The 26,129-nt window shown below is 39.2% G+C and overlaps 1 protein-coding gene across 1 annotated transcript; it reads right to left on the bottom strand.

The window, feature by feature from the left end:
- Positions 1-4,533: 4,533 nt before the first annotated feature.
- Positions 4,534-23,072, bottom strand: DISP1 (dispatched RND transporter family member 1; the record flags this gene model as incomplete). The annotated part of the gene is given in 5 exon segments (XM_034764646.1): positions 4,534-12,552; positions 17,630-17,727; positions 20,808-20,905; positions 21,371-21,498; positions 22,949-23,072. Coding segments are annotated over 5 exon segments (4,057 nt in total), but the record flags the coding sequence as incomplete, so codon positions are not given.
- Positions 23,073-26,129: the final 3,057 nt, after the last annotated feature.

Below are 26,129 nucleotides of genomic sequence, written 5' to 3'. Positions count from 1 at the left end.
ATTTGGGCATAAGCTTTCGTGGGCTAGAGCCCACTTCATCAGATGTATGAAGTGAAAAATACAGGAGCAGGTATAAATACATGAAAAGATGGGGGTTGCTTTACCAAGTGTGAGGTCAGCCTAACAAGATAAATCAATTAACAGCAGGATACCAAGGGAGGAAAATTTTTTGAAGTTTAGACAGTTGACAAGAAGGTGTGAGTAACAGTAGGGAGAAATTAGTATTGGGGAAATTAAGTTTAGATTTTGTAATGACCCAACCACTCCCAGTCTTTATTCAGGCCTAATCTGATGGTATCCAGTTTGCAAATTAATTCCAATTCTGCAGCTTCACGTTGGAGTCTGTTTTTGAAGTTTGTTTGTTGAAGAATTGCCACTTTGAGGTCTGTTGTTGAGTGACCAGAGAGATTGAAGTGTTCTACTGGTTTTTGAATGTTATGATTCCTGATGTCAGATTTGTGTCCATTTATTCTTTTGTGTAGAGACTGTCCGGTTTGGCCAATGTACATGGCAGAGAGGCATTGCTGGCACATGATGGCATGTATCACTTTGGTAGATGTGCAGGTGAACGAGCCCCGGATGGTACTCAAGACATTTTTCAAGACCCCAAGGGACAAAAGAAAGCAACGGAATGGTCTTTAAGCAATGACAAGTGTAATGTATGGATAAACAAAGTACATGGAAGATTAAGTAGCCAGCCTCAGCATTCAAAGTAATGGAGAGAGGTCAAAATGAGATACATTTGCCAAAGGAGACAGACTTAAAGGATTCAGGATCATGCCAAAACAGACAAGTCAAGCAGTTAGGCCATCGGAAAACTGACAACATTCCAAAGCCAGATGAGATACATCCCAGAATTGAGAGGAATGCAGCATGGGAGAATGGATCTTGGCAGTTTCTGCTCTGGAAAGGACTTAAATAGCAGTTTCACATCAGGATTGAGGAGCTGGGTGGACAGAAAAATGTGTATTAAAGTCAAGGATTGGCACTAGTCAGCATCATGATTCTTTCCAACTTGAGAATACTAATGTCTCCATCACTCGGAAAGGGTTCCCGCAATTCTACAAATTCCTTAAAAAATGAGGACTTTTATTGTAGCCAAAATGAGAGAGTGGGAATGTCCCTAGCTCTGCACATACTGAAATCTGAAGAAAGGCACCCGCCTTTCCTAAATCTACTCTGAAAGTATAATGCAGCCCTTAAGTACTCATGCCACATGCTCTGGTTTACTAGGAACATCCTGTTCTGCTCCTTGTAGCACTCTGGACTCCTTGGTCATGCCTGGGTTGTGGCTTTATACATATAATCTCCCTTTGAAAATGGGTTTAAGGCCAAGCATTAAAATGAAACAGGGATTTTTATGACAACCAAAAAGAAAAGGGCTGTGTTTCTCCTCTCGAAATACCAGGGGAAGTCTGTTCATTTTAACAAAGTTACTCCTGACTTACACTATTGTGAGAGGAGAATCATATCTCTGGAAGACATTTGTATAAGATTATCCTATAACCAAGTGTGTGTGTGTGTGAGGATGGGGGGGTGAGGATTGTCATTTATTGCTGGACTATATATATATATATATATATATAGAGTGTGTGTGTGTGTGTGTGTGTGTGTGAGTGAGATTAACCTATAATAAAGTCTGTGCATTTGTACGTATATGAAGCGTATGTGTGAGATATTGAAGAGTATATGTGTGTACACACACATACTGCATTGTAAGTTAATCACATATATCTACTATATGTGTCCAGAAATAAATCAGTGCATCATTCATCTAAAAGTCTTAAACCGTAATTTGTCACTTCACTGAAAAGTCTTTGAAATAGGTAGAAGAAGAAGATATTAAGGGTAGATGTCAGATTCCTGAGTGTCATTTTTAGGTTTTAATCCAAATATACCTAACGGGTTGGGATATCAAAACGTGGCTCAAGTGTGATTGTAATTAAGAGTCAGCTAAAAATTTGATCCCTTTTTAAATAGTAGAGAAGTTTCCCAGAAGTGGCACCGAGAAAAGACTATGGACATATTTTGGTAAACACTCTTTTCTAGTGTTTAAGAAGGTTGGTTTAGACCCCAAAGGAAAAAAACATCCATCTGCTCTAAAGAGTCCTGGTGGGAGAACTGGAGCTCTAACAGTATAATCATTGTGGCTAGCCTGAAGCAAGAGAACAAATGTTAGTCCTGCTGCTTGTAAGACGACAAATCAGCACCAGTTTTAATTAACTTTAATGGTTTGGAAACTAGACCAGACAAACTTGTTTAACTAGCAGAATTTAAATACAAGCAGGAACCAGCTGCTGTCCTGTTTCTTCCCTGGAATGTGATTATCCATTCACAGGTAAAATGACATTTATGCCTTTTTATACTTCTTTGCCATTTTAAACTAAACTAAACATTGTGCAGGATACATTTGTCAAAACCTCTCTGGAATCCACAAAAAATGAGCTGTTTCTACAAAGTACCTGGTCTATGGATCTTTATAAACTGGAGAGGATAGCACAGGATGTACCCTGTGCAAACACAACTCCTTCTCCCCCCCAACACAGGAAATGAGCAAAGCCAGAGCTCTCAGTTTAAAGTTGCTTATTAATAACTAGTTTTATTACAATCGCGGCTAGAGACTCCAATCGAGATTGAGGCCCTCTTGTGCTACACACTATCTCCACAACAGGAGACTGTCCTCACCCCACAGAGCTTACACTCTAAGGGCACAGCTCCATTGCAGCTGGAGCTGTAATTTCCAGCTCAGGCAGAAGTACACGTGCTAGCTTGGGTCAAGCTAGTGAACTAAAAATAGCAGCATCGCCATGGTAGCACAGGCAGCAGCTCAGGCTAGCTGCCCAAGTCCAGTCCCATCAGAGATCCTAGGTGTGTACTCCGGTGGCTAGCCCAAGCTGCCACCAGCAAACATCAAGGCTAGCCTGCTATTTTTAGCACGCTAGCGTGATCAGAGCTCACGCATGTACATCTACCTGAACTGGAAATTACACCCCCAGTGGCAGAGTAGATGTTTGCTGAGTAGACAATTCAGACGAACTGTGGGAGGGGAAAGAGAGGTACAAAGAGATGAAGTAATTGGCTCAACATCACAGAGCACGTCAGTGGCAGAGCCAGCAAGAGAAACGAGGCCTCATGAGTGCAAGCCCGTGGCCCTATCCACTAGACTAGACCATGCTGCCTCCTTCCTAGCTGACATGAAGGCTTGTTAGGGGGACAACAGCTCCTCCCATACTTTAAGCAAGAGCCATAGCCCTGGGCCAGCAAACAGCTTGAAATGAATGTCTCCAGTGATTGAGCAGACTAGGCAGAGTCCTTCCTGGCCGTGCTGGTTTTTCAGTGCATATTGTCTCTTCTTTAGTCTTCAAGGATCTCAAAGAACCACCACCACCGTACAGCAGCCAAATATATATGCTGCTGAAAGCCTGAGTCCAAAGCATTGCCACTTCCTATATTACTATCCTTGAAAAGAATAATTAGCCCTTTTCGTCTTGAAAGCACTTTACAAACATTAGCTCTCACAATATCCATGTGAGGTAATGTAGGTGTTATCCCCATTTTACAAATGGGAAAACTGAGGCCTGGGTAAAGTAATTAACTTGCTTGAGGTGAAAGACGGAGTCTGTCTGAACTGGGATTGGAATGCAGGAGTTCCTGTTCCTCCATCCTGTGCATCTTACCACAAGTGTATTTCCTTACTAAACTATCAAACAAGGTTTATGCTCACTCCTTGCCACTGCCAGAGTGGAGTGTAAGGCTAGGTCTATACTACCCGCCTGAATCGGCGGGTAGAAATCGACCTCTCGGGGATCGATTTATCGCGTCCCATCCCCGAATTGGCGCTCTTACTCCACCAGCGGAGGTGGTAGTAAGCGCCGCCGACAGAAAGCCGCAGAAGTCGATTTTGCCGCCGTCCTCACAACGGGGTAAGTCGGCTGCGATACGTCGAATTCAGCTATGCTATTCACGTAGCTGAATTTGCGTATCTTAAATCGACTCCCCCCTGTAGTGTAGATGTACCCTTAGAAGATGAAGGGCCTATTTCTGATCTTATTTACATCAGTGTAAGTCAGGGCTAACTCCACTGAAGTCAATGGAATTTGTAAGAATGCTGTGGGAGCAGAGTCAGGCCCATATCATATGGTTTCAGGACTCTCTGTTTTTATTATTAAATCATGATTAACTGTCTGTTTAGCTTACTCTGCTGAGGAGCATTTGAATGTTACACCATGTCTGCACTAGAAACTTTTGCTAGTACAACAATGTCAGTTAGGGGTTTGATTTTGGGGGCAAAAAAGCCCCTAATGTAAATACAATTATTGTGGCATATAAGTGCTTTTGATAGTATAGTTTATTTTGCTCACTGAACTGTACATAAGCTATACCAGCAAAAGCCCTTTTTTGCAGGTATAAGCTGCATCTACCCTAGTACGTTGTTGGCAATAGCAATACTAGCAAACTTTTAAAGGAAGATGAGGCCTTAAACTTGTAAATGTAAAGATAAAAATACATTTTAAAAATAAAAAGGAAAAATTATGTACAAGTACAGTATCTTAGGAATCAGCAAGTGAAGGGTAATGAAATAAAGCACAAAGAGGAAGGATGGTCTTGTAATTAAGGCACCAGATTGGAATTCAGGAGAGCTGGATTCAATTCTGGTTCTTCCTGAATGACCTTGAGTAAGTCCGCTTCCTTTACTTTCCCTATACAGAGTGTGAACTCCTTAATGCAGTCATGGTCTCCCGATGTGTGTCTTGTCTATACAGTGCCTAGCACAATGGTGCCCCGTTCTTGCTACTGTAATTCAAATACTATTACTAATTCTTTACATGCCGTTGCTACAAATGAAATTTAATATCGTTTGCCAGCTTGTGGCAAAAATATTAAGGTCAATTTCAATTAACTCAATGGAGTGTTATCTGAGTAAGCACTGAGCAGAAGCATCCCTCAGTTTTTTGAAACCATCCGCTACTTACATGAAGTAGTGTAAGATTTTCTATTAAAATAAAATGCATTCGCGTTCACTTTGGATATTTCTTACAGAGTTAAAATCTTGTAACAGGTTAACCTATAAGTTCTGATTTCTCTTGGATTGACTGCCCAGCTTCCATTTGGCAAAATCAGAGGTCTTCCAAATTCAAGGCACTTTCAAGGGAGTACTCCCATTTTGCCAAAATACAGAACCAGTTACAGCTGATGTCAGATGATCACTAAAGGAGTTTGTTTTAATTTGGAGGAATACAAGCTAAAAAAGCCTTTCAGCTAAGAAAGCCTTAAAAATGTGGCTTGTTTTCTTGTATTTTATGAGACTATTAGCTGCTCCTCCCAACCATGAAGGAGTTGTGCTAAATGTAGAATGCTTGCATATTGGGTGTGGCAAGATATTTTAAAGGGTTTAGCATAACCTTCCTAGTATATTGTTTTTGTTAAATACATTATTTTTATTAGAATGATGTTACTTACCATCCAGTACAAGCACATGGGAAGACACTGTCTCTATCTCAAAGATCACACAATCTAAATAGACATGACAGACAACACATGAAAACAAAATGTCATCTATATGTTAGATCTTGGTTTGTTGTTGGGGTTTTTTCCTTCTTCCCAACCTCTGGATCATCTTTTCCTATTATCCTTCCCTCTTGTACTGGTAGTCCAACCAACCTGCTCTGTTATGGCTGCCCCAATGTACCCTCCCCTTCTACCGTACCAAGCCCTTGCCACATGTAACAAACGCCCATTGTCAGGCATCTGCAAGGACAGAGCTCAGGACATAAACACCAAAACATAGGACTCGATCACATGAGCTCAAGGAATAACTGTTAGCTGCTAGCAGTAGAGGGATCTTATCCAATATGCAGACTGGTCATGGGGAACACAGCACACTTATTTGGTGTGTTACATATAGATTCAGGCTCATTAGGAGATGGGGTAGGAGAGACAGCCGGAGAGACTCTGCCCATGGTCAAAGTTTGCTGCAGTCTCTTGTGGGCAGGTGCTTCACTTACCTCCATGCAGTCATTGGCAATTCTAGCTATCTACACCCTATGTATGTGTGGGGCTGGTGCAGTATCGTGGGGTGGGGAAAGATCTCACATTCTCTCATTTGCTCCTAGCAGTCTCTGGCAGCTTCCCCGAGGGGGGTGGATTACTGTTATTCGATTCTTCCTTGGGGAGGATCCCTGGGGGAAGAGTCCCACGTGGCCTCACCTGCCTCCAGCAGTCACTGAGAGCTCCTCTTTTCTTCTCTCCCTCCCACTACATGGGGTGAGTTGGAGCTGGAATGTCTGCCTTGTGTGGATATGCGCTGTACTGTATACATGTGCATTTACATAAGTGAAACGCACATGCACACATCTGTTATAAAGAAACGCCGTCTATGCAAACAATGAACTCATTCTCCTTTAGATATTTCTGATTGCTACTTGTCCAGCTAAGTTTGACTTGGCAGGAATAAAGATTTCAGCAGGGATGTAATCAGAGTACAAAGTCACAAATGGTAAATGCTATTGTTCATCAGCCAAGTACCTTAGCTAATTTTAATCTTTTGTAAGTACACATTACTTCACGACTCCTTATCTACCCAGATAGTTTTGCTATATCAGCCCTTCTTAAGAACATACACATCGCTATTTTAAAATATTGGGTTGCTCCTTTATCGCTTACCTCCCCTATTATAAAAACATTTACTAATGACCTGTAGGACAGGGTTTCCTTATGCAAAGAGCCTTCATGAAAATGTTATTTAGTAATTAGCTGCCAAATTTACCAATACATCTCTGTAGAGTGCCCCAGCACTACAGCAGTCTGAACCAGGGACTTGCAAACGGTCCATGGATTTCAGTGGCATGAAGATGGATGACAACAGGTGTGGCGAAAGCAGCACAAGCATTACACTGTACTTTGGGAGACTAGAGTGAAGGCAGCCTAAACTAGCATCAACATCTTTCCCCTTTTATTTCACACCTTATTTTCTCATAGCTCTACCGTGCCTTATATAGCAACTCCACCACCGCAGGTGCTCTAGGAAGCATTATGGAGAAACATTCCACTGTAAGAAAGCACAGCTACTGGGCCCCTGCCCTTTAAGAAAGTACAGTGTAGCCTCCCTTCCATGACTGGTCAGCTCTGTTAGTTGATGCCATTGGGGCTATCTTACCTCCCCCATTCCCTTTGAGAGTTGCTAGCACTGCTAACCTCCCACAGTTATTTACTGAGCCAGAAAATGTGTCCAATGTCCAGCCCCTGTTTGGTGGGGAGATTCTTTGGGTGGCCCTCCCCTTTATGCTTCTGCATAAGGGGGTGGGCACGATTTGGCCCTGAATTTAGTGAAGATTTGTAAGCCATAGAAATCTGTATTTTATTTGTAGATGTAGGGAAGTCAATTATTCTATGCAAATCTCTTATGCTATTCTAGTCTATTCTTTCATCTTCAGGTTCTTATGCTGAGCCCATCTTTGTGGTATCTGAGCATGCTGGGGTCCCAGCTAAAAGAGAAGTGGTTTGTCACATGACACTGATTTGTCACGTCCCTTGGACATGAAACGTAGAACAGGAAAAATTTACTCTCCTCTTTCACTGATTCATAGTGTGCTTAATATTGGACAACACCCCATTCTATTAAATGAGTCTTTTACAATTATATTATCTTTAAAAAATTCGGCATAATGTTTGCTGTAACAGCTCAATTACTGGGCACAAGATTAAACACTAACAAATATTGAGTTAAGATACTCTATAAAATTTCATTTCTGAAATCTGCTTTGGCAAACCACTGACACCTGCAGCTGTATATAAGACAAATCTATATCTGACATCTGACAAAACTCTGCAGTTATGTGAATACAAAATGCTTGTAATCCAATTTCTTGGTTATGTGGCTTGGACCAATATTTGTAATTATGTCAGGTTTTGGAACTCCTTTGGATAAGCAAACCTCAATGTGAAATTAAAACCTAATTGTTTAAAGCCTTTTTGACTTGACCTCCTCCAGCCTATCATCAACAAGACTATAGCACAGTTATCAACCGTGCTTCATCTGCAGGGGTTTCACTTCCAACTTGTACAGTACTCAGTGAAAAATACTATATTGGAAGGTCTTTCACTCCTGATTTTAATATTAAATTACATATGCGATTTCTCTGCTATTGTCATTAAAGAGTAGGCATTTTCCAATTACCATCTGAATTAAGGTTACCATTGTTTACTTATAAGAGGTCTCTATATAGTAACTGTCACTAATGGCCAGTATTAAATGGGTGCTATTATACAGCACATATATATATATATCTAGTAATGGCATCCAGTGCATTTCTCTCTGTTGACCTCCAAAGGGGCTGCTTTTCTTATTTCATTAGAATATCACATTAACAATTAAACATACTCCCAACTGAACACACTGAGAACATGGGCTACAGGAGATCTAGGTTCAAAACAACCATGGCAATTCCAGCTCTTTCAGGTGCCAGCATTGTCTTCAGCAGAAGGGCTGATTAGATTTGAATCATTCATAGCTCCTGTAAGCCTGCTAAGAGAGCAAAGGAATAGAGTAGGGAGTATACTTGGACAATATGGCAGCATCCCCTTCCCTCAAAATTTTACCAAATCTCCTAAGTCGTGGTCTGAGAAAGGGGACAGTCTCTTTGGAATGCTTTATTTTTCAGCATGGTGGGAAAAGGAGAACTCAGACTCAAATATCTGGGACAAAAACTAAATTAAGTGTAAGCCCTCTTACTACTTACAGAGAGTCATTCTCAACAATATCAGGTTTCATTACACAGTAATGAGTTTTTTAACTAATTTTAACAAATGTTCATTGTTTGGTAAAATAGATTTTCCATTTCAAAATGGTGCTACAATATAAATTATAATTTGTTTTATCCATAGTGTTGTTTTTTAATTACATTAATTTTAAAAGAGACATAGGATTGCCAAATGTAAGATTTATTATAGCGTTTTTATTAACAAACTTTCATTGGAAAGTTCTGGATGCGTTAACAGAGCAGGCACATTGGCTTCAATGTTTGGCATTTGACCGTCAACAGAATTGCACTTCACTGTTATAGTTCTGTTACAATATTGTGTATTTTCAGGGCAAGACTCATACCCAGCCTCTCTCACTGTATTGTTCAGTATGTGTTTCTGATAATTTTGGTCAGCCACCAAAAGTTGTTCAGTTTGCGATGGATTCGGATCTATGTTGATTTCAGTTATCTTCTTCTGCTTTGATACTGAAGTTCTCTTGTCTTCATTCCCACTTACTTCTGTACCCCTTAAATCACACTTGTCTCTGATTTTACAGAGTCCCTTTTGGTTACTTGATACATTATTCTCAGCTTCAGAACAAGGTTTTATAAGAGAACCAGCACTTCTGCAGATAAACGGTGAGGAGCTTGTTACCTTTGGAAGAGTTCTTATGCTCTCCTCTGTATTCTGAAGACTAGGTGTATCTCTCCTGTTTATTCTTTCATGTGTTTGAAACTGCTGTACTGAATGCAGAAAAAAATTTCTAGGCAAAGAGTTCTGCATCCTGGGTCTTTTCAGTCTCCCCTGAAGACAACTGCAATGGAGCACATGTTGGACTGGGGGAACATAGCTTTCAATAGCTTGCTGTAAAACATTTACAGGAGGCACAGAGTTTTGGATCTGCACAACATTACCAGATGACGGAGCACATTGATAGCACAAAGTGTCACTTAACTGCCTATATGCATCTGGACAGCTGCACTGCCTGTTCTGAGAGGAGAGTGGGCACACGGTATGCTGGTCGACACATGGCTGTACCATGGTTGAGCCAGCTTCATTTCTGATGCTTTTATTCAATTCACTGTTATATGCTGAATGCACAGACATGCATGCATTTGGGGGTCTGCCATTGAAAAGTTCTGAGCAGATGTGGGTTTCTTCATAACTTACTTTCTCTGATGAATTACAATTACTGGCATGTGATGCCAGAGGCTCTAACTCATAATGCTCCTGTTCCATTTCTGGTTTTTGCCCTCTGGAATCCAACTGAAATGTGTTGACAGGATGTGCTTTGTTTTGTCCCCGGTCTCCTTGGCTTCCTGACAAAGCTTGGGAGAAGACATTGCATTGCAATTTTTTTGGCAGAGGAATCTGGCCACAAGTGCCTTGAGGTCCAAGGCAACGGCACATGCATTGGAAAAAGAAGGTTGCAAAAGCCCAACTAATGCACATTATAAGCATCATGAAAGTGCCAAGTTGGGTGTATGCTAAGACCGTGGAAGGCATCATCATTGCTCCAGCCACAAATGTGGTCAACGCAGCCATTGCAATTGCAGAGCCCATGCGGCTTAGAGAGAAGATGACTTTTCCTTCTCGGTCTGGATCAGGAGCTAAGCGGTAAGCAACTCCGTAGTGAACAGCGAAGTCCACAGATAAGCCAACAGCTACAGAAATAGTGACAGACTCTAACACATTTAGCTCCCATCCAAGAAGAACCAGAGAGCCAACAGTGACAAATATAGTTCCAGCTATAGAAACTATTGCATAAAGGCTTATAATTATATTCCAAGTTGTAAGCAGCATTACGCTAAATGCAACAGCAACTGAAAGACCCATGGCAATCAGAGTACCATCAGAAAGACTGTCCTGCAGGTCATAGAACTCTAAATTACTCACAAACCATCCATTGCCAAGACCCTCAGGAGCAGAACTAAGCTCATTTGAAATCCATGAATCCACCTCTCTGTAAAACTGATGCATTTTCTCATAAGCCAGTGTGAAGAGATAGGTGCTTTGGAACTCCAGTACCACAGCCCTGATGGTATCGTTTATGTCAAAGCGAGGCCCTGGGGTTTTGCTGTACAAATGGTACCCAGTGCTTCTTTCTAACTCCATGATGGCCCTCTTGATACACAACTCAAAAACTTCTTGTTTGTATGGAAATCTCCAATGGCTGCAGCAGGGATAAAGAGCTGGCTCATCACAGTCCTGATTTTCCATCCACTGCTTAAATGTCTCAATAAAGCAGCTTGCGAAGTCTTGTTCTTCAGTTTGGTAATAAAAAGTTTGATTTCTTAACTTCTGGCAAAAATGTAAAATCCAGACCTGTGAAGCTGGGCTTGCAATATTAAAACTGCTGTCTAGTTTCAGCTTTCCTTTACTTTTAGGATTTAGAGGATCTCCATTATCTTCAGGAGAGACGCCCCAGATTACTGTAATTGGCATGTGGAGCTCCTCTCCATGGTGGACACGTTCAAACATAAAAAGCTTTTTGTACTCTGCATCATAGCGTTCAAAAGGGTGAGAAGACCTAAACACCTGAAACTCAGAGAGCTCCAGTGATGGTAATTTCATTTTTGGATTAACACATACAATATATGCTCCACCTACAGTTAAAGCAAGGAACCAGAACAGCCAAATATATCGAAACTTGATAACGATGCATGGCAAGACTTTTTCAAAAAATATCCTGGATGCTTCTGAGACTGCAAAAATAATCTTGTGGCACACTTGGCACAATACTGTGCAGCAGCCTTTGTTGCTATATACCCTCTGCTGAGGTTTTTTGAAGCAAGTGAATATATTGAGAAGATACCGTTCATGTAACACAACTACTGCTGGTAACCATGTTACCATTAAAACATAATTCACCAATATGGCAGTGCCAGCGTAAACACCAAAACATCGGATTGCTGTAATATTGCTGACATAATTAGCATAGAAGGCAGCCGCGGTGGTAAAACTGGTTACAAACATGGAAAGAGCAGCATGTTGCAAGGTGATGCTGACCGTCTCAGAAGTATCAGCGTGAGATTTATCAAATTTTGTGTAGTTCCAAACATCACACAGGACAAAAGCATCATCTGCGCCAATTCCAACAAGAATAATTAATGCAGTGAGGTTCATAAAAGGGAAAAACTCAAAATTAAATACTACCCGATAAAGAAAGTAAGATACAATCAAGGAACTAATTATGGCAAACATGGTCATCAGCGTGATAAACATGGACTTCGTGTACACACACATGACTAAGAGAACAATGACAATGGCTATGGCAGGATACACAGTATCCATTAATAGGTAATCTTGAAACAAACTATGTTTTATTCCGAACTCAATCCCTGTGATGGTCGTTATACCATCAGAAGAGTTCCAGTTCTCAAAATTATCCAGGTAAATGTTCATCATGCTTTCTCCTTTTTCTGTTGGAGAGAAAAGCATGCTGTACTTTAAAGCTGGCAAGACATAGTCAGCAGTCTTTGGGCTTAGAAAATCTTTGTCCACTAGATAGTGCAGAATCTGGTAAACAGCATTGTACTTTGTACATTTACGAGGCACATTTGTACATTTGAGCTGGTCCTTCCTTTTGGCTGCCACATCCCAGCAATCTGGCCCCAGGGTTCCGTTGTTGTAGTATTTGGCACATGTACGAAGCAGCTTTAGGGTGTGAGAAACATCTCGTTCTACAATTTTTTGACATGACGATCTGTTGTTTAGAATGGCAATATAGTTGCCCAGCGTCCAGCTGGGACAGCATGAAGCAGCAGTGGTCCTCTGGCAGAGATCACCAAATTGGGAATGAGATCTTATCTGTGAAGAGACAGACACAGAGTTATAACATTAGGGCAAGAGCCATTTAAACGGGGCGCTTTGCATTTAATTGTTAAATTTCAAATAATTCACAGACAGGTTCATCGAGGAGGGATGAAAGTGACACTCATGGAATTCTGTGCCAATACTTGTAATTCTTAAGCACACATACACACAGGCCCTGATCCTTTTCTCACATACATCAAGGTAAATCAGGAGACCCTCCACAGAAGTTTACAGAGTCCTAACCGTGTAAAAACTAGTGTAAGTGATAGGACAATCAGGCCCATATGCTCAGAAATTTTAAGAATATTGTACATTAGCAACTACAGTCTAGTACATAAGAACATGGGACTGGAAGGAACCTTCTGGTTATTGAGTCCAGTATCCTGCTATCACAGGCAATCCTGTCATATAATCCCATTCATAAATTCATCAAGCTCCATCTTAAAACCAATTAGGTTGCCCCCACTATTCCTATTGGAAGGCTGTTCCAGAACCTCACTCCTCTCACGATTAGAAGCCGCCTTCTACTTCTGCTTGAAGATGCAGCAACTGATGTGCACCTTTTCCCTCTAATGCTCCCCAATGTTTATTTTTCTAAACTAATCAGTTGCCCAGAGGGTTGGTTGCCATTTGTTCCTCACCCCTCCTGAGACCACATAAAGATGATTCTAGAAGCTGTAGGACTTCTCCTGGCAGCTCTAGCACAAGCGGATGGGATAGCTCCAGGACAAGGAGCTATGTAACCTAAGCTTCCTTCTACAGCTCACTTTGTACATGAGACATTTTTGTCTTTTTGCATCTGGCTGACTTTCCTCTGAATGACTCTAAAGCCTTGTCTACATATGAAAATTATACCCATTTAACTACTTAGATTGAGAAACTGATTTAGTAAAATCAGTTAAATTAGCTCCATCAGTGTAGAAACTCTTATTTCAGCATAAAAAGTGCCTAATACTGATTTAACTTAAATGGGTAAGGAACTGACTTAAGCTAAATCAATATGAAGCATTCTTCAACCAAAGTAAGAGTGTCCAAAAAGAGGGTTGTACTGATTTAACTACACCAGTTTCTTACCTAATATAGTTACATCAGTAAAATTTTCTCAAGTAGACAAAGCCTAAAGGCTAAATAAGGGCTCGAAGAATTTAAGACCCCCAGATTCCATGCACATACTGCGAGTCCAAACTCCTGGCTTGGAAAGAACAATGAATTGGAACCAATCTTGCAAACACTCCAGCATGGGCATAACTTCACTCGCTTGAATGGTCCCAGTGAGTGAAGTTACACATGTGCCTAAGTGTTTACAGGAGTGAGCTCTGAAACCTTTATCCATGCAGATTTCAGATCAGCTAAATAAGTGACATACTACTTCTTATTTATACTGAAATTACACTGGGTTATTATCAGTGATCACTTGTAGCACAGACAAAACCCACAATTTGGGGATTGTCATGATGGTTATAAAAGTTGTAATATGGACTTAATTTTGTCAAACAATTCCTGAACAAGAATGACCTGACATTCCATAAAAACAGGATAATTCACATTTGATTGTTTCCAGATAAATACACTCTCACATGCAAACTCAGGAAAAAATGAACAACCTAATAAATAAAAGGAAGCACTGGAATAGCATATCTGTATTTTTCATGGCACATCTCCAGATTTATCCTATGAGGATATAATATGCAAGCTCTGGGTCAGCCAAGCAAACTGGGAGGAAAGGATTGCATTGTCCTCTCTACATAGTCAAGTTCAAGATGGGACAATGAGGCTTATATGTTATTCTTCAATACTCGCTGCAAGCTATAAACATTTGCTGGTAAAGTAACTGTTGCCAAAGATCAAGTAACACAAGCGGGCAGCTGAAACTTGGAAAGAAAAAACAAAATTTAGTCTGGAATAACTTTTTAAAGCATTATGTAAAAACATTATTTACAAAACATTAGCATTGCAGGATTAGGCCCTACTTTGTTGACTGATCAAAAGATATTGCCAAGGTTAGCCGGTACTTGCCAGGTCAGCTGTGTCACTGGCAACATCTCCTTTTGTTACTGGGATATCTAAAGAAGTGAAGGTGTGCATTCTGAATGCATACTACCTACAAGGGCATGTCAGCTTGGCAAATGGATCTGCCTGGTGATGTAGGCTTGTGCTCCTATATTTAGAATCTTTGAAGTTTATGAAAAATAGAAGCATACGGATAGTAAGGGAAGCTTCCTGTAATTGATGTGGGAAGGAAAGGACTTCTCTAATTCTAGGAATTTAAAAATTAGGGGCCTGATCCTGTAGCCAGTCTGCATGTGGAATTTCCATTGAAGATTATGGGAATGCCATGTGCTGAGCAGTTGCAGGACGGCGCCCTAAGAATTAGTAAACCAGATGGTTAAAGTTGTTATAATAAACCCAAGATAGTTTCTGTGTTTAAATGCTAAGCAGCTGGAAATAAGATTTTAGAAATTCCTTCTTCTATTGATGTGAAGGAGATTTATACAGATAGCTCATATTATTGCAAATAATAGTTTGGCACAGAAATCCTACATATCAAGAGTAAAATATATGAAACCTTAAGTGTGCACTTCAACTTAACTTGCAAAATTCCAGAAAATGTACTGCCTCGTTTTGCTACCATTGAATTTAATTGAAGTTTTGCCACGGATTTCAGTGAAAGCAGAACTGGGGCCCTTAATCGGGCATGAATTTAATAAGTGAACTGTAGCCAACAGAAGAGAGAGTCTAACAAAGACTAAAGGTCAAAAAACACACCAATTTCTTGAGACTAGTTAGAGTGGACCCTGACTTGTGCTGTAAGAGGTCAAATACCAGCAAAAGAACATAGTTGAAAGCAGGGCACATCTAAGCACCTTATGAGATCCAGGAGGTGCTTGAAAAGGAATTACATTTCCATATGGCTTAAGCAATAGCACGAGACATTTAGAAGCAATATTTTTTATGAAAACAAGTTTTCGTCCAGATTGTCTAAGCAACTGGCATCTAGTTTAACTAATTTTTAATTAAAAGTACTGTGCATATAGACAGGTAATACTTACAACAACCATTCTTATCAAGTTATAAATCCAACTGACTAACTAGCCACACCACCACCTTGCTACATGCAATTGTACTCTCAAAATTGTGCTCAACTACAAATTGAGGTTACAAGAAAAAGTTCACTTGTCCAAAATGTTTGATCTGCTACAAATATCCTATATAAAATATCTACAGACACTGCTAAAGCTTCCATGATCCTAGTACTTAAGTAGTAGTTTGTTTGTTTTTTAAGGGAGAGACGTTTTCATGGCTTACTATATGGTGCTTTTTCTTCAAAGTAGCTTCCTCTTATTCTCCCTTGCAAAGGGTTCACTACTTTTTGGCAATCAGGACTTTTAAATAAGTTGTATTTGAGACAATAAATTCTGAAAGTTCAAGGTATATTTAGGATAAAAGGGTAAATTGTTCAGTAAAAATACAAGTTCCACAAAATTATCCTTCAGATGTAGCAAGCTGTCTTCATTTAGTTATCCAAAAATATGTTTCCTTTTTATTTATGACCCAAATATGCTGTGCTCTGGACTGATCAATGATGAGTGGCATTTATCTGAAACAGCTGTCTACATGGACATTCACAGACTAACACTTCTTAGATAGCATTTAGAATTAGTCCTTTATATTTAAGTGTCACATACAAATAAAATATAACTTCATATCTTAACTTCAAAGTCACTGCCATGACTCCAGAAATCCTACAAAAATTGGGAGTGACTATAGGAAACCACTGTCGTCTTATTTTGTTAAACTAAATTTCAGCAAGATTCATTTCTTGGCACCACTGGCTGTAACATATTTCACTGCTTATATTAGGGAACTCAGAATCCTAAGCAAGCAAATATCAGCTAAAAAAAGGGGGAGGAAATTGGCTGTGTTAAGGTGACTGCCTGATGACACTGAAATCAATTCTTGATCAAATATCACAATCTAAAAAACCATGTCTGGTTAAATGCCTATGTTTTGTTTGTTAGGTTAATTGGTGATGGGAATTTTGTTTGGTGAGGGGGAAAGATAATGGGCCTCTACCCAGGAAATCAATTGATCATTACTAAGGCCATATATTTTTCATTTTATCTAAGTTGTTTTCTACACCAGGTCTCTGAGTTTAAAAAAAATTACAGTTGCATTGCAATTTAAAGCATTGTGTTTTCAGCAAGTGAGAAGCTTATACTTTTCAGATATATTATTCAAATACATTATGCCTTTTAGTTCAGAATGGACTTTGTAACTGTCAGTTAATGTCCATTATTAGTTGAAACCAGACATCAATCTCAACTATGTGCACAGTTAACTTCTAACACATGCAAGACCAACTATTAAATTCCCTAAGGCTAGCTGTTGCCTTTATCATTTTGACTCTTTACGGGATGAGAGCAAGGCCCTATCGACACCGACCATGGAAAAAATATCTACTAGTCCGGGTTGACAGGGACAAAGTGTCTTCTTTCATTCTCTCATGTTCTAAGGTAGAAGTAAATGTTTATTTCAGAACTATGCAATCTGGACTGGATTACTTTTGCTGTTTGTCTAGAAACTGTATTTATGTCCCTTTGATGTCTCTGATGCCAAACTATTCTCTTTTGAGTTCATAGGGCTAAGTGACCCACTGACAGCAAGAGATGTATACAGAACAGAACAAGGATGCTGACAGACTGTCTTAAGGGAAATAAAAGTAAGGGGCAAAAATGAAATCCTTGCCTTCTTTGGGAAACAAAAAGGTTGGTGTATTATTATGAAAGGAAATACACTGAAAAAGAATAAAATGTACTCTTCAGTACAGAAAGTGTTGGAGTACGGAAACAGGCTTTATCTTGAGTGAAGATCACTTGAGGTGCAAAACCAGAAATTCTGATCTGTAATCTGGCAAAACTGTTTTTCAACTAGTGCCTGCCTGTGGATTGCTTACTCTGCAGCAAGAAAACAACTTGAAATGCTTTCATCTAGTGGTTACATATATCGGACAAGGAGTTTCAAATATACATTTTCATCTGGATTAAGCAGAATAAAGATTTTCTTTACTTACCCTCAAATTATCTACATTGCACATTGATTTAATTGCATGCAAATTCCACAAGTTCTCTCCTTCTGTGGAAGTAAACACCACTCGTGAGTATCGATCACCTGGAAATATAGTAAGAGGGTTTATGAATTTCTCAGGTATGTCTGATATCAGAGACTAAAACAGACTCCCATCATTCAAAAAGTAGATAATTATTTTAACTGTACATCTTCAGAACATCTGTCTGAAGGTGGGAAACTACCTTTTTCCAAGAGAGGAGATGGTCTCTTTATCTGAAAGACTTGAGTCCTATAAGAGCTTCAATCTCCTTCAACATCTTAAAGCCGAAAGAATTCTCTAAACTTCAGTCTCCTATCTTTTTCAGTTTTATACAGTTCAGAAAACCTAATAAATTTCTAGCCATGCTTATTGTCTGTCCTCTGAAATCTGACAAGAAAGAAGGAAAGGTCTCAGCAGCAAACTATTATAGGCCTATCTCAATTCACAGCATATTGATAGTGGATACATAATATAATCAGAGGCTGCCTTAGTGAAACAATACACTTGGGGATATCATTAATAATTACAAGGACATTTATAAAATGATTTCTTTGCTTTAGGGGCTGGTGACTGCAGTTGAAGTTTCTGGGAAGTCCTTGGGGCCTTTTTAAAAACAATAAATAAATCTGTATTCTGGAAGTTATATAGGTCTAATGCATACAAATTCCACCGTAAAAGCAGCTTAATTTATCAGTTAAAAATATTAAGTTACTTTTATTTGAAACAGCTTTCAGTAACAGGGAGTAATGTCTTAGTGGCTACCAGAACTTTATACTTAGCTAACCAGGAATGCATATTACACACACACAAACCTTAAGTACTTTGGAGTACAATATGGTACTTTGGGCTTCATATTGCCCGATTTTGTGTAATTTAGGGACAGACATAGAAGAGGTCAAATAATTCACATATCTTGGAAGCACTGTAAGTACAACAGGTAGAACAGATGAAGATACTAAAGCCAGAACAGCGAAAGCCAGACATGCCTTTGTAACTCTAAAGCAGATCTCAAGAAACAAAAATCTTGTCTTCCAAACTAAAATTTGAATATTTAACATCTTTGTAAAGTCAGTCTGACTATATAGCGCTAAAACTTGTAGACTTAGTAAGGTCTTAATAACTAACCTCCAAGTTTTTCATAAACAAAAACCTCAGTATCAGATGGAAAAAAAAAAAAAAAGAAACACCACATCACAAATGAACTCTAGAGGAGGATGCAACAGAAACCTACAGGACCAGAAATTATAGAACGAAAATGGAGATGACTAGAACATACACGGAGGAAAGACTCAAACAACACAACAAAGCAGGTATTTGACTGGAACTCCCACGGCAGGAGGCAATGAGGTAGGCCAAGGATAACATGGCAATGCACAACAGAAGCAGAACTGAAAGCTATCTAAATGACATGGGAAGAAGTTAAGAGCAAGAGATCATCAAAGATGGGAGGCAGTGGTGAAGGCCCTATGTTCCGCATAGTTTTGTAGTAGAACTTTAAAACATGCACTAATATGAAAAATTATTTCAATAGTCATCGGATTAAAAATCTTATTTTAACAAAAGAAAATAGCCAGATCTTCCCCTGCTGCTAATGAGTAGAGGCGGCAAAAAAAAACCACAGCATGAGGTGCACCATACAGATTTGTCACGGAAGATGGGACAGGCTTTTCTAAGGCCTGGTCTACACGGGGTGTGTGGGGGTGGGGAATCAATCTAAGTTATGCAACTTCAGCTACATGAATAACGTAGCTGAAGTTGATATACTTAGATCGACTTACTGTGGTGTCTTCACCATGGTGAGTCGACTGCTGCCGCTCCCCCGTCGACTCTGCCTGTGTCTCTCACCGAGCTGGAGTACAGGAGTCGACAGGAGAGCGCTCGGGGGGTCGATTTATCGCGTCTACACTACACGCAATAACTTGACCCCCGCTGGATCGATCGCTGCCCGCCGATCCGGCGGGTAGTGAAGACATACCCTAAGTGCTTTAGGAGTAGTGAGTCACAGCCTCCCAAATCCTGGTGATCCTGAAGGCACACAGGGAGAGAAGTCAAGGAACAAAGAAGGCAAAGGGGTCCAAGATGAGAGAGCTACCTTGTTGTCATTGCCTGACTCCCCTGGGATGGTGTAAATGCTATCATGGATGGGACTATAGGAGTTAATGCTGCTTCAAGCAGTATTAACTCACAAGCGGATTTCAAGATAGATCCTCCCACATTTGCCCTTGCTCAGGAGAGATCTCAATTATCTCCACTCATGGAAAGAAAAAGGATGATCTGGGCCAAATTTTCTTACCTTTGTTAAAAGACAGACCTTATATTATTAAAAAAGAGAATTTTATAATATCTACTTTGGTATTTACTTTGCCTCTCTCTCAGCTTAGACAATAGAAACAAATTAGTCACTTTCTAGTCAATTTCACATTCATGTTCCCATGCAGTATTATTAACATTTATACTGCAGTAGGCTCCAGAGGCTCCAGATCAAGACTGGGGCCCATGGGTAAGTACTGTGTACACACATACCAAGACATGGATCCTGTCCAAAAAGTGCTTACTATCACAAAGATGAAATATGTGGTTGGTTAAATATGAAGAGTAATGCTTATTTGCTTTAAATAGCCCTCCCCCTGGATATTTTAAATTTCATGGAAATGTTTCCATTGGTCTTAGGTTTTATAAAGGCTTGATTTTATAAAACCTAAATTTTGGGCCAGATTTGACCTCACAGATGTCCTTTAAAAATAGTGTTGCAAGAAGAATATATAAGGAAAAGTGAATTTCTGGTTTTAGATTTAAGCTGAAGTACAGATAATGCATTACTAATGTCTTAATGTATATTAAGTGCTACTTCTGTACTAACGTATTTTAAGGTACTAACATTTAGGATTATCAACAACTAAAACCAAAACCTTTTCAAGAAATGCTCAATAAGAAAAGATGAGGTGTAGCGCTCAGTGGGAACTGCTGACTGAGTTTAAAATGTGATTTAGTCTAAATTTCTCAGAGCCTTATGCAAAGAGGAAGAAGGTGCATATCATAAATATAGGGAGCAAGACCTCTTTTTTCTAATAGTGAGACATTTCCTGTGAATATTCAATATTCCCACAGTATTCAGATTTACTATTAACACCATTCCACTCACTTGGAATATCACAGAAAAAGCTGTCTTTGTGGAAATTCCAATCTGCTTGCCTTTTCTCTCTCTCATAGTGATCATCTGACCATCTGTCATCCTGATGACTAAAATGGAGGAAACATTTTTATCTTATTTGAACACAGAATATAAGATTCTTAAAAGGAGTTTCCTAACAACTTACACATTTTACTAACTTTGGCCAGAGAAAATAGATATAAGTGCTCATATGATTTCAACATTCAATAACTCAAATATTCATGACACTTTTATCCTACTAGGGACCTTAAAGCATATTATCTTTATCTTAACATTGAACAATTCTTGTAGTTCAAAGTGAAAAACAAAAGACATTTAAAATTGTTACACTATGTCGTAGGGTAAGTTTTATCAAACCCTCTCTTCAGTCTAGTTCCATACATGAGGCCTAAGGAATATCTGGGGGGAGGACAGGGGTTTATCTGATCCAATGTCCCTTCAAGTCCATGGGAGTTTACTCATTGACTTCAAGGGCGTTGGAGCAGGCTCTATTTCAGCAAGCGGAGACAATAACATGATTTAAAAATTCTTACCTTTTAGCCTGTTCATCTGCATATTTAAAAGGATAATTTGCCAATGTTGCTTTGTACCCTGTGTTTTTCACCATATTATTCCACGTGACCAATCTCTGGCCTATTGCAGTCCCTCTTGGCTCGAAACCCTAAGGCAGAACATTACAGAATTTTATTAGTACATTTCATTCTGTTGCTTTAAAAGAAGAATGGAAAACATGATCATCAAAGTGACGGACAACTATAATTAGAAAGTTCAGTTACTCCAGACATCTAGTTTAGAGGTGGATTGCTTTATAACAGGATGTTTTGACACAATAATGACCAATTGCATACGTTTTACAGGTTATAAATTGGTTATAAATTCTGATTTATGTTACACACCTTCAGTCAGAAATAGTGATTGTCTATACTGCCTAGCCAATCAGTAAACTGGCTCTTGATATTTTCAGTGGATAAACGGTTTGAACTAACTTATCTCAATTACAGAATATTTTGTAGCTTGAGTAATTATCTCTGTTGGTTATCTCTGCATGTCTCTGGTCTCTTCTACAGTCCCAGAAGAATAACTCAAAGCCTTAGAACCATTTAAAAGGGAAAAAAAAATTCTTGACTAATACAATTTAAAGGACTGCTAACTGTTTCTAGAAATACTAGTTTCCTGAATTCCATTTTTTCTGTACAGTGGAATGGTATTATAGTATCAATTTAACAGTAACTTTGTAGTACTTTAGGGTAGTCAAGTAAAACTCTTTCCATGACAGTTCTAAATACATGGTTGAGCTGGTTCAGAACAAATAAGAACTGACCACAGTCTTTATCAGAATCAGATAAAGATTCCTTTCAGACCTTCACTACGGATAGGACTCCATTACTCAAAAGTTCTTAGGTTTCCTCTTCCTTTAATAGATCCTGGCACCCCACTCCGAAACCTAATTTAGAATGTATGATCTCCAGGACAGAGAACCTGTCTTCTGTGACGATGTTCTAATGCATGGAGTAAATTCACAACAATATTAAATGCATAGAAATTCATTTGTGGAACATGTATAAGCTTTGGATAGTTGTCTGCTGGGTACTGGAATTCAAATCTAGTGCAAAACAGACTGATGTGCAACCACCTCTTTGTATCCCTCTTAACTCTTTTGGTTTCTTGATCTACTAGGACATTTGCATTAGAAGAAATACCAGGAACTCTACGATCTACTATTCTCTTCCATAGGATTTATTAGATAAGTCTCACTACATCTGTTAGCCTTGCTAATACAAGAACTTCTCTCTTAAAATATACTCAGAACAACCCAAATAGATTTATGTTGACAGAAAACTGTCATTTTTACCAACAAAATCTGAAAAATTCAGCAGCTCCTCAGCCCTTGTGAAAATATAGCTGAGTCTGGACTGCAAAGTTCATACCCAAATGTCCTAAAAGCTCAGGTGTGCTCAGATTTGGGGTTTTGGTTTGGGCACATCTGTATTGGAAAGCAATGTAACAAGTTCTCTAAACTCTACTTACATTACCTGTTTACCATTATTGTTGGGGGAAATAGTACAGCAGAGAAAATTATCTGACAGTACAGGAAACAGTTGCTAACTTACCAGCAAAGGATCAGAGAAGTCTGGAAGATCTGGAACTAATATGCCAACCAATGCACACACCACTATTAACACAGTACACATGCCTAGAACCACCACAGGCCAGTCAGCTATCAGGGCTGCATAACTATAAGGAAAAAAATATATATTTTAGCAAGGAAAGAGGAATTTGAAAACAAAAGAAGACAAGAACAGAATTATTTCAGACCTCTCTCCTTACTGAATAAGACCCATCTAAAGCATGGTACTATTTTTTTATTACACCTAAATGGAGGCTTCAGACCTTTGCCGGGTATCTATGTGAGATCCAGTTTAATCTCATTTTCATTTTTTTTTTTAAATTGAAGTGAGAAACAGACCAAAAAAAGATGATGTTAATCTCCAGCAATTCCCTCTCCTCTTGAAACTTCATTTGGGTTCTTGTTAAAAAAAGTCTCTCTCACCAGTCCATTGGTATTTCTTTAAGATTGTTATAAAAATATAGATTTCAGTTTAGCATTTTTGAGTGTGCTGCTGCTGCCTCTAAGATGATTATTTCTGACTTATTCAAAAATAGATTTCTTTGGTTCACAGGTCAGGTAATGATAATTGCTACTTTTACTCAATCTATTCTGGCAACTATGGATAAAGCACAATTAACATCATTTTAAGTCAAATTGCATCATAAGATCAAGTATGCATTATTGATTTTTATACTACTTCCTCAACTTTATAGTTCTGGTTTGGTCAGAATGGTTTTCCCTGATCCGTATTACACAAGAAAATAAGTGATTTGCATAAGCCAGAAGAACCATTTGCTTTATACTTAAATCTACAATTTTAAAAAAGTTATTCTGAGCCTATTATGATAGTCCACAGAATTTGCTGCAAGTTCAAGGATGAAAATAAACTGCAATACCCACACACACACTCAAATTTCAGTATATATCATATCTTGCTAATAAATTCTTAGAGCAAAGAAGCTTTCACATACATAATTAAATATTTATCTCAATAAGAGGTTCTTGTTACATTGACAAAAAGTGTGCAATAAAAAAAAAGCAAAAAAATGAAACCCAGAAGTACGACGTTCACTATAATTAGTCTTACATCAGTCATTGAAATCAAGGTCCTGGAGTTCCAAGGACAGCTTTACAGAAAGGTTATGCTGTCTAATCTTCAGAACAGAGGGGACAAAGTCCGGTGAGGTTTGTGATGCATTTTGAAAAAACATTTGAGTATGAATCATAGCATATTGATAGTAGTTGTACACATGTAAATATTAAATCAGGACAATTTATATTCTACTTCCTCCTCAATCTCCATGCAGACTAAAATAAAGGTTAGTTTATATTACAGCTCTCTCTACACCTACTTTCACTACCCCGAGAGACTGTTGTTGTTTTGAAAAACCAGATCAGCACAACATCTGTATGTTCTTACCTGGACCCAGTTACCCTCTGTCCAGAGATTTTCTGTCCTATTGCTAAAACAACATCGAATTCCCCTTTTTATCCCAAGGCAACAGGACAGTCACTCTGGCAGCAGTTTACCATTTCTCTATAATAAAACCAACAATGCTGTTACTGACTGCCCTGGGAGTCCTCTGCAGTGTGCCTCAACCTGAAACATCTTCACTTCAGCAATGAGAAAGCGGAATGTTCTAGAGGGTTCAGCACAGACTTGGGAAGATTCAAGTGCTAGTGTGGCTTTGCTTCAGTTTCTCCATAGATAAATGTGGAATAATTTTTACCAATCTCACACAGGGATTCTCAAGCTTAATTAGTGAAAGTTTCTAAATCTGTTCGAAGTGCAATTTATTATTAAATAAAAGTTTAAGGGAGAGGGAGTAGATGACTTAATAACATTTTTCTATTTACAGGATTCAATATTTCTATATACACCAGATTCTACATTGACTAGTTAAATGTTTGTCGAGAGCTCTGAAGACTTGAAAGTTATTTTTCACCAGTATGTTGCTACTGCAAGAATGATTCCTTTACCCTGTTGTGTGTGTGATTCCATCCTCTGCTGAGCAGCTTGCGCTCATCTCAGTTGAGCAGAACTCTTCACTCAAGAACACTAAAGGAAGTTGTGGCCTACATGACCTGTTTAAAGACTTTAAGAAACCTTATATAGGAAACATTACCAGGTCTTTACTCTTGTAAATTGTCCTATTTTTTTGTGTCACTGTAGTGGGAAGATCTGATGACCAGCAAGCCTAGTGGATAGCTCTTGGCCTTATGGTTTCTGCTGGCCTAGTCATCCCAGAGGGGGCCTCAGTTGTGGTCTCAATCACCCCCTTGTACTCTGATTGGTCCCCCAGAGTCCAGTCAATACAGAGGAGCAGGAGAAAGGGTGCTAAGTAGGGGACCCGGACCCACCTACTTCACCGGGTCCCGAACCAGGGCCCTAGAGGTTATCCAAGTATCCAGCCCAGTTACTGAACTACCCCAAATTATGTGTTCTCTGAGGTCACTTCCTAACTTCTGGAGTTCCTTAGTTTGGGGCATGATCATAGGCTAGGCAGACTTTCCTCAGTCTCTTAGTGTCCTGTTCCGTTAGTTAATCTCTCTTAGAGCTTTCAACTCCCAAAGAAAGGGATGAATCCAAGTCCCTGCTGCTAGAGTAGCATTCACAGAGCTGTTGCTACTCGACACAGCTCTCAGCATCAGCCCGGCTTCCTGGTGTCACATGCACTCGTTTCTCCCTTCTCCTAGCAGTAATGTCCTTTAAAAACTGCTCCTGAACTGAGAACATGCTATGCAAGTTCAACTTGTTAAGGGGCGGGGCCTCCCTAGCCCAGCAGTGCTCCAGTGTCGGTCCCATCACAGTCATACACTGGATATTTGTATCAGCAACGATCACTGCAGCCAGAATAGCAAAAGCATCCATTTGAACTATGTGACAACAACATTTGTTTCTACATAATTTGCAATCCTTGTTGGTTTTCAACACTCTGATGCACTTTGTTAATTAGCCTATGTGCTTTTTGGTACCTTGAGCATATAAACAATTTCACAGCTCCCTGAAAATGCAAAAAAAAAAAAAATGGCATGAGTATGTGTATCAAATAGATTCACAATAATTTTAAGTCGCCTCTGACAAATCTGGAAATATCTTTCCCTTTCCAGACAGCGCACATTTTTGAGATACAGTAATTAATTCTCTTTTCTCAACTTCAAATTTTCAGATTTTGTCTGTC

The sequence above is a fragment of the Trachemys scripta genome, chromosome 3, assembly GCF_013100865.1.
Source record: "Trachemys scripta elegans isolate TJP31775 chromosome 3, CAS_Tse_1.0, whole genome shotgun sequence".
NCBI classification, from domain to species: domain Eukaryota; kingdom Metazoa; phylum Chordata; order Testudines; family Emydidae; genus Trachemys; species Trachemys scripta.
The sequence above is the reverse complement of the archived record's forward strand: the minus strand, read 5'-3'. Positions and strand labels throughout refer to the sequence as shown.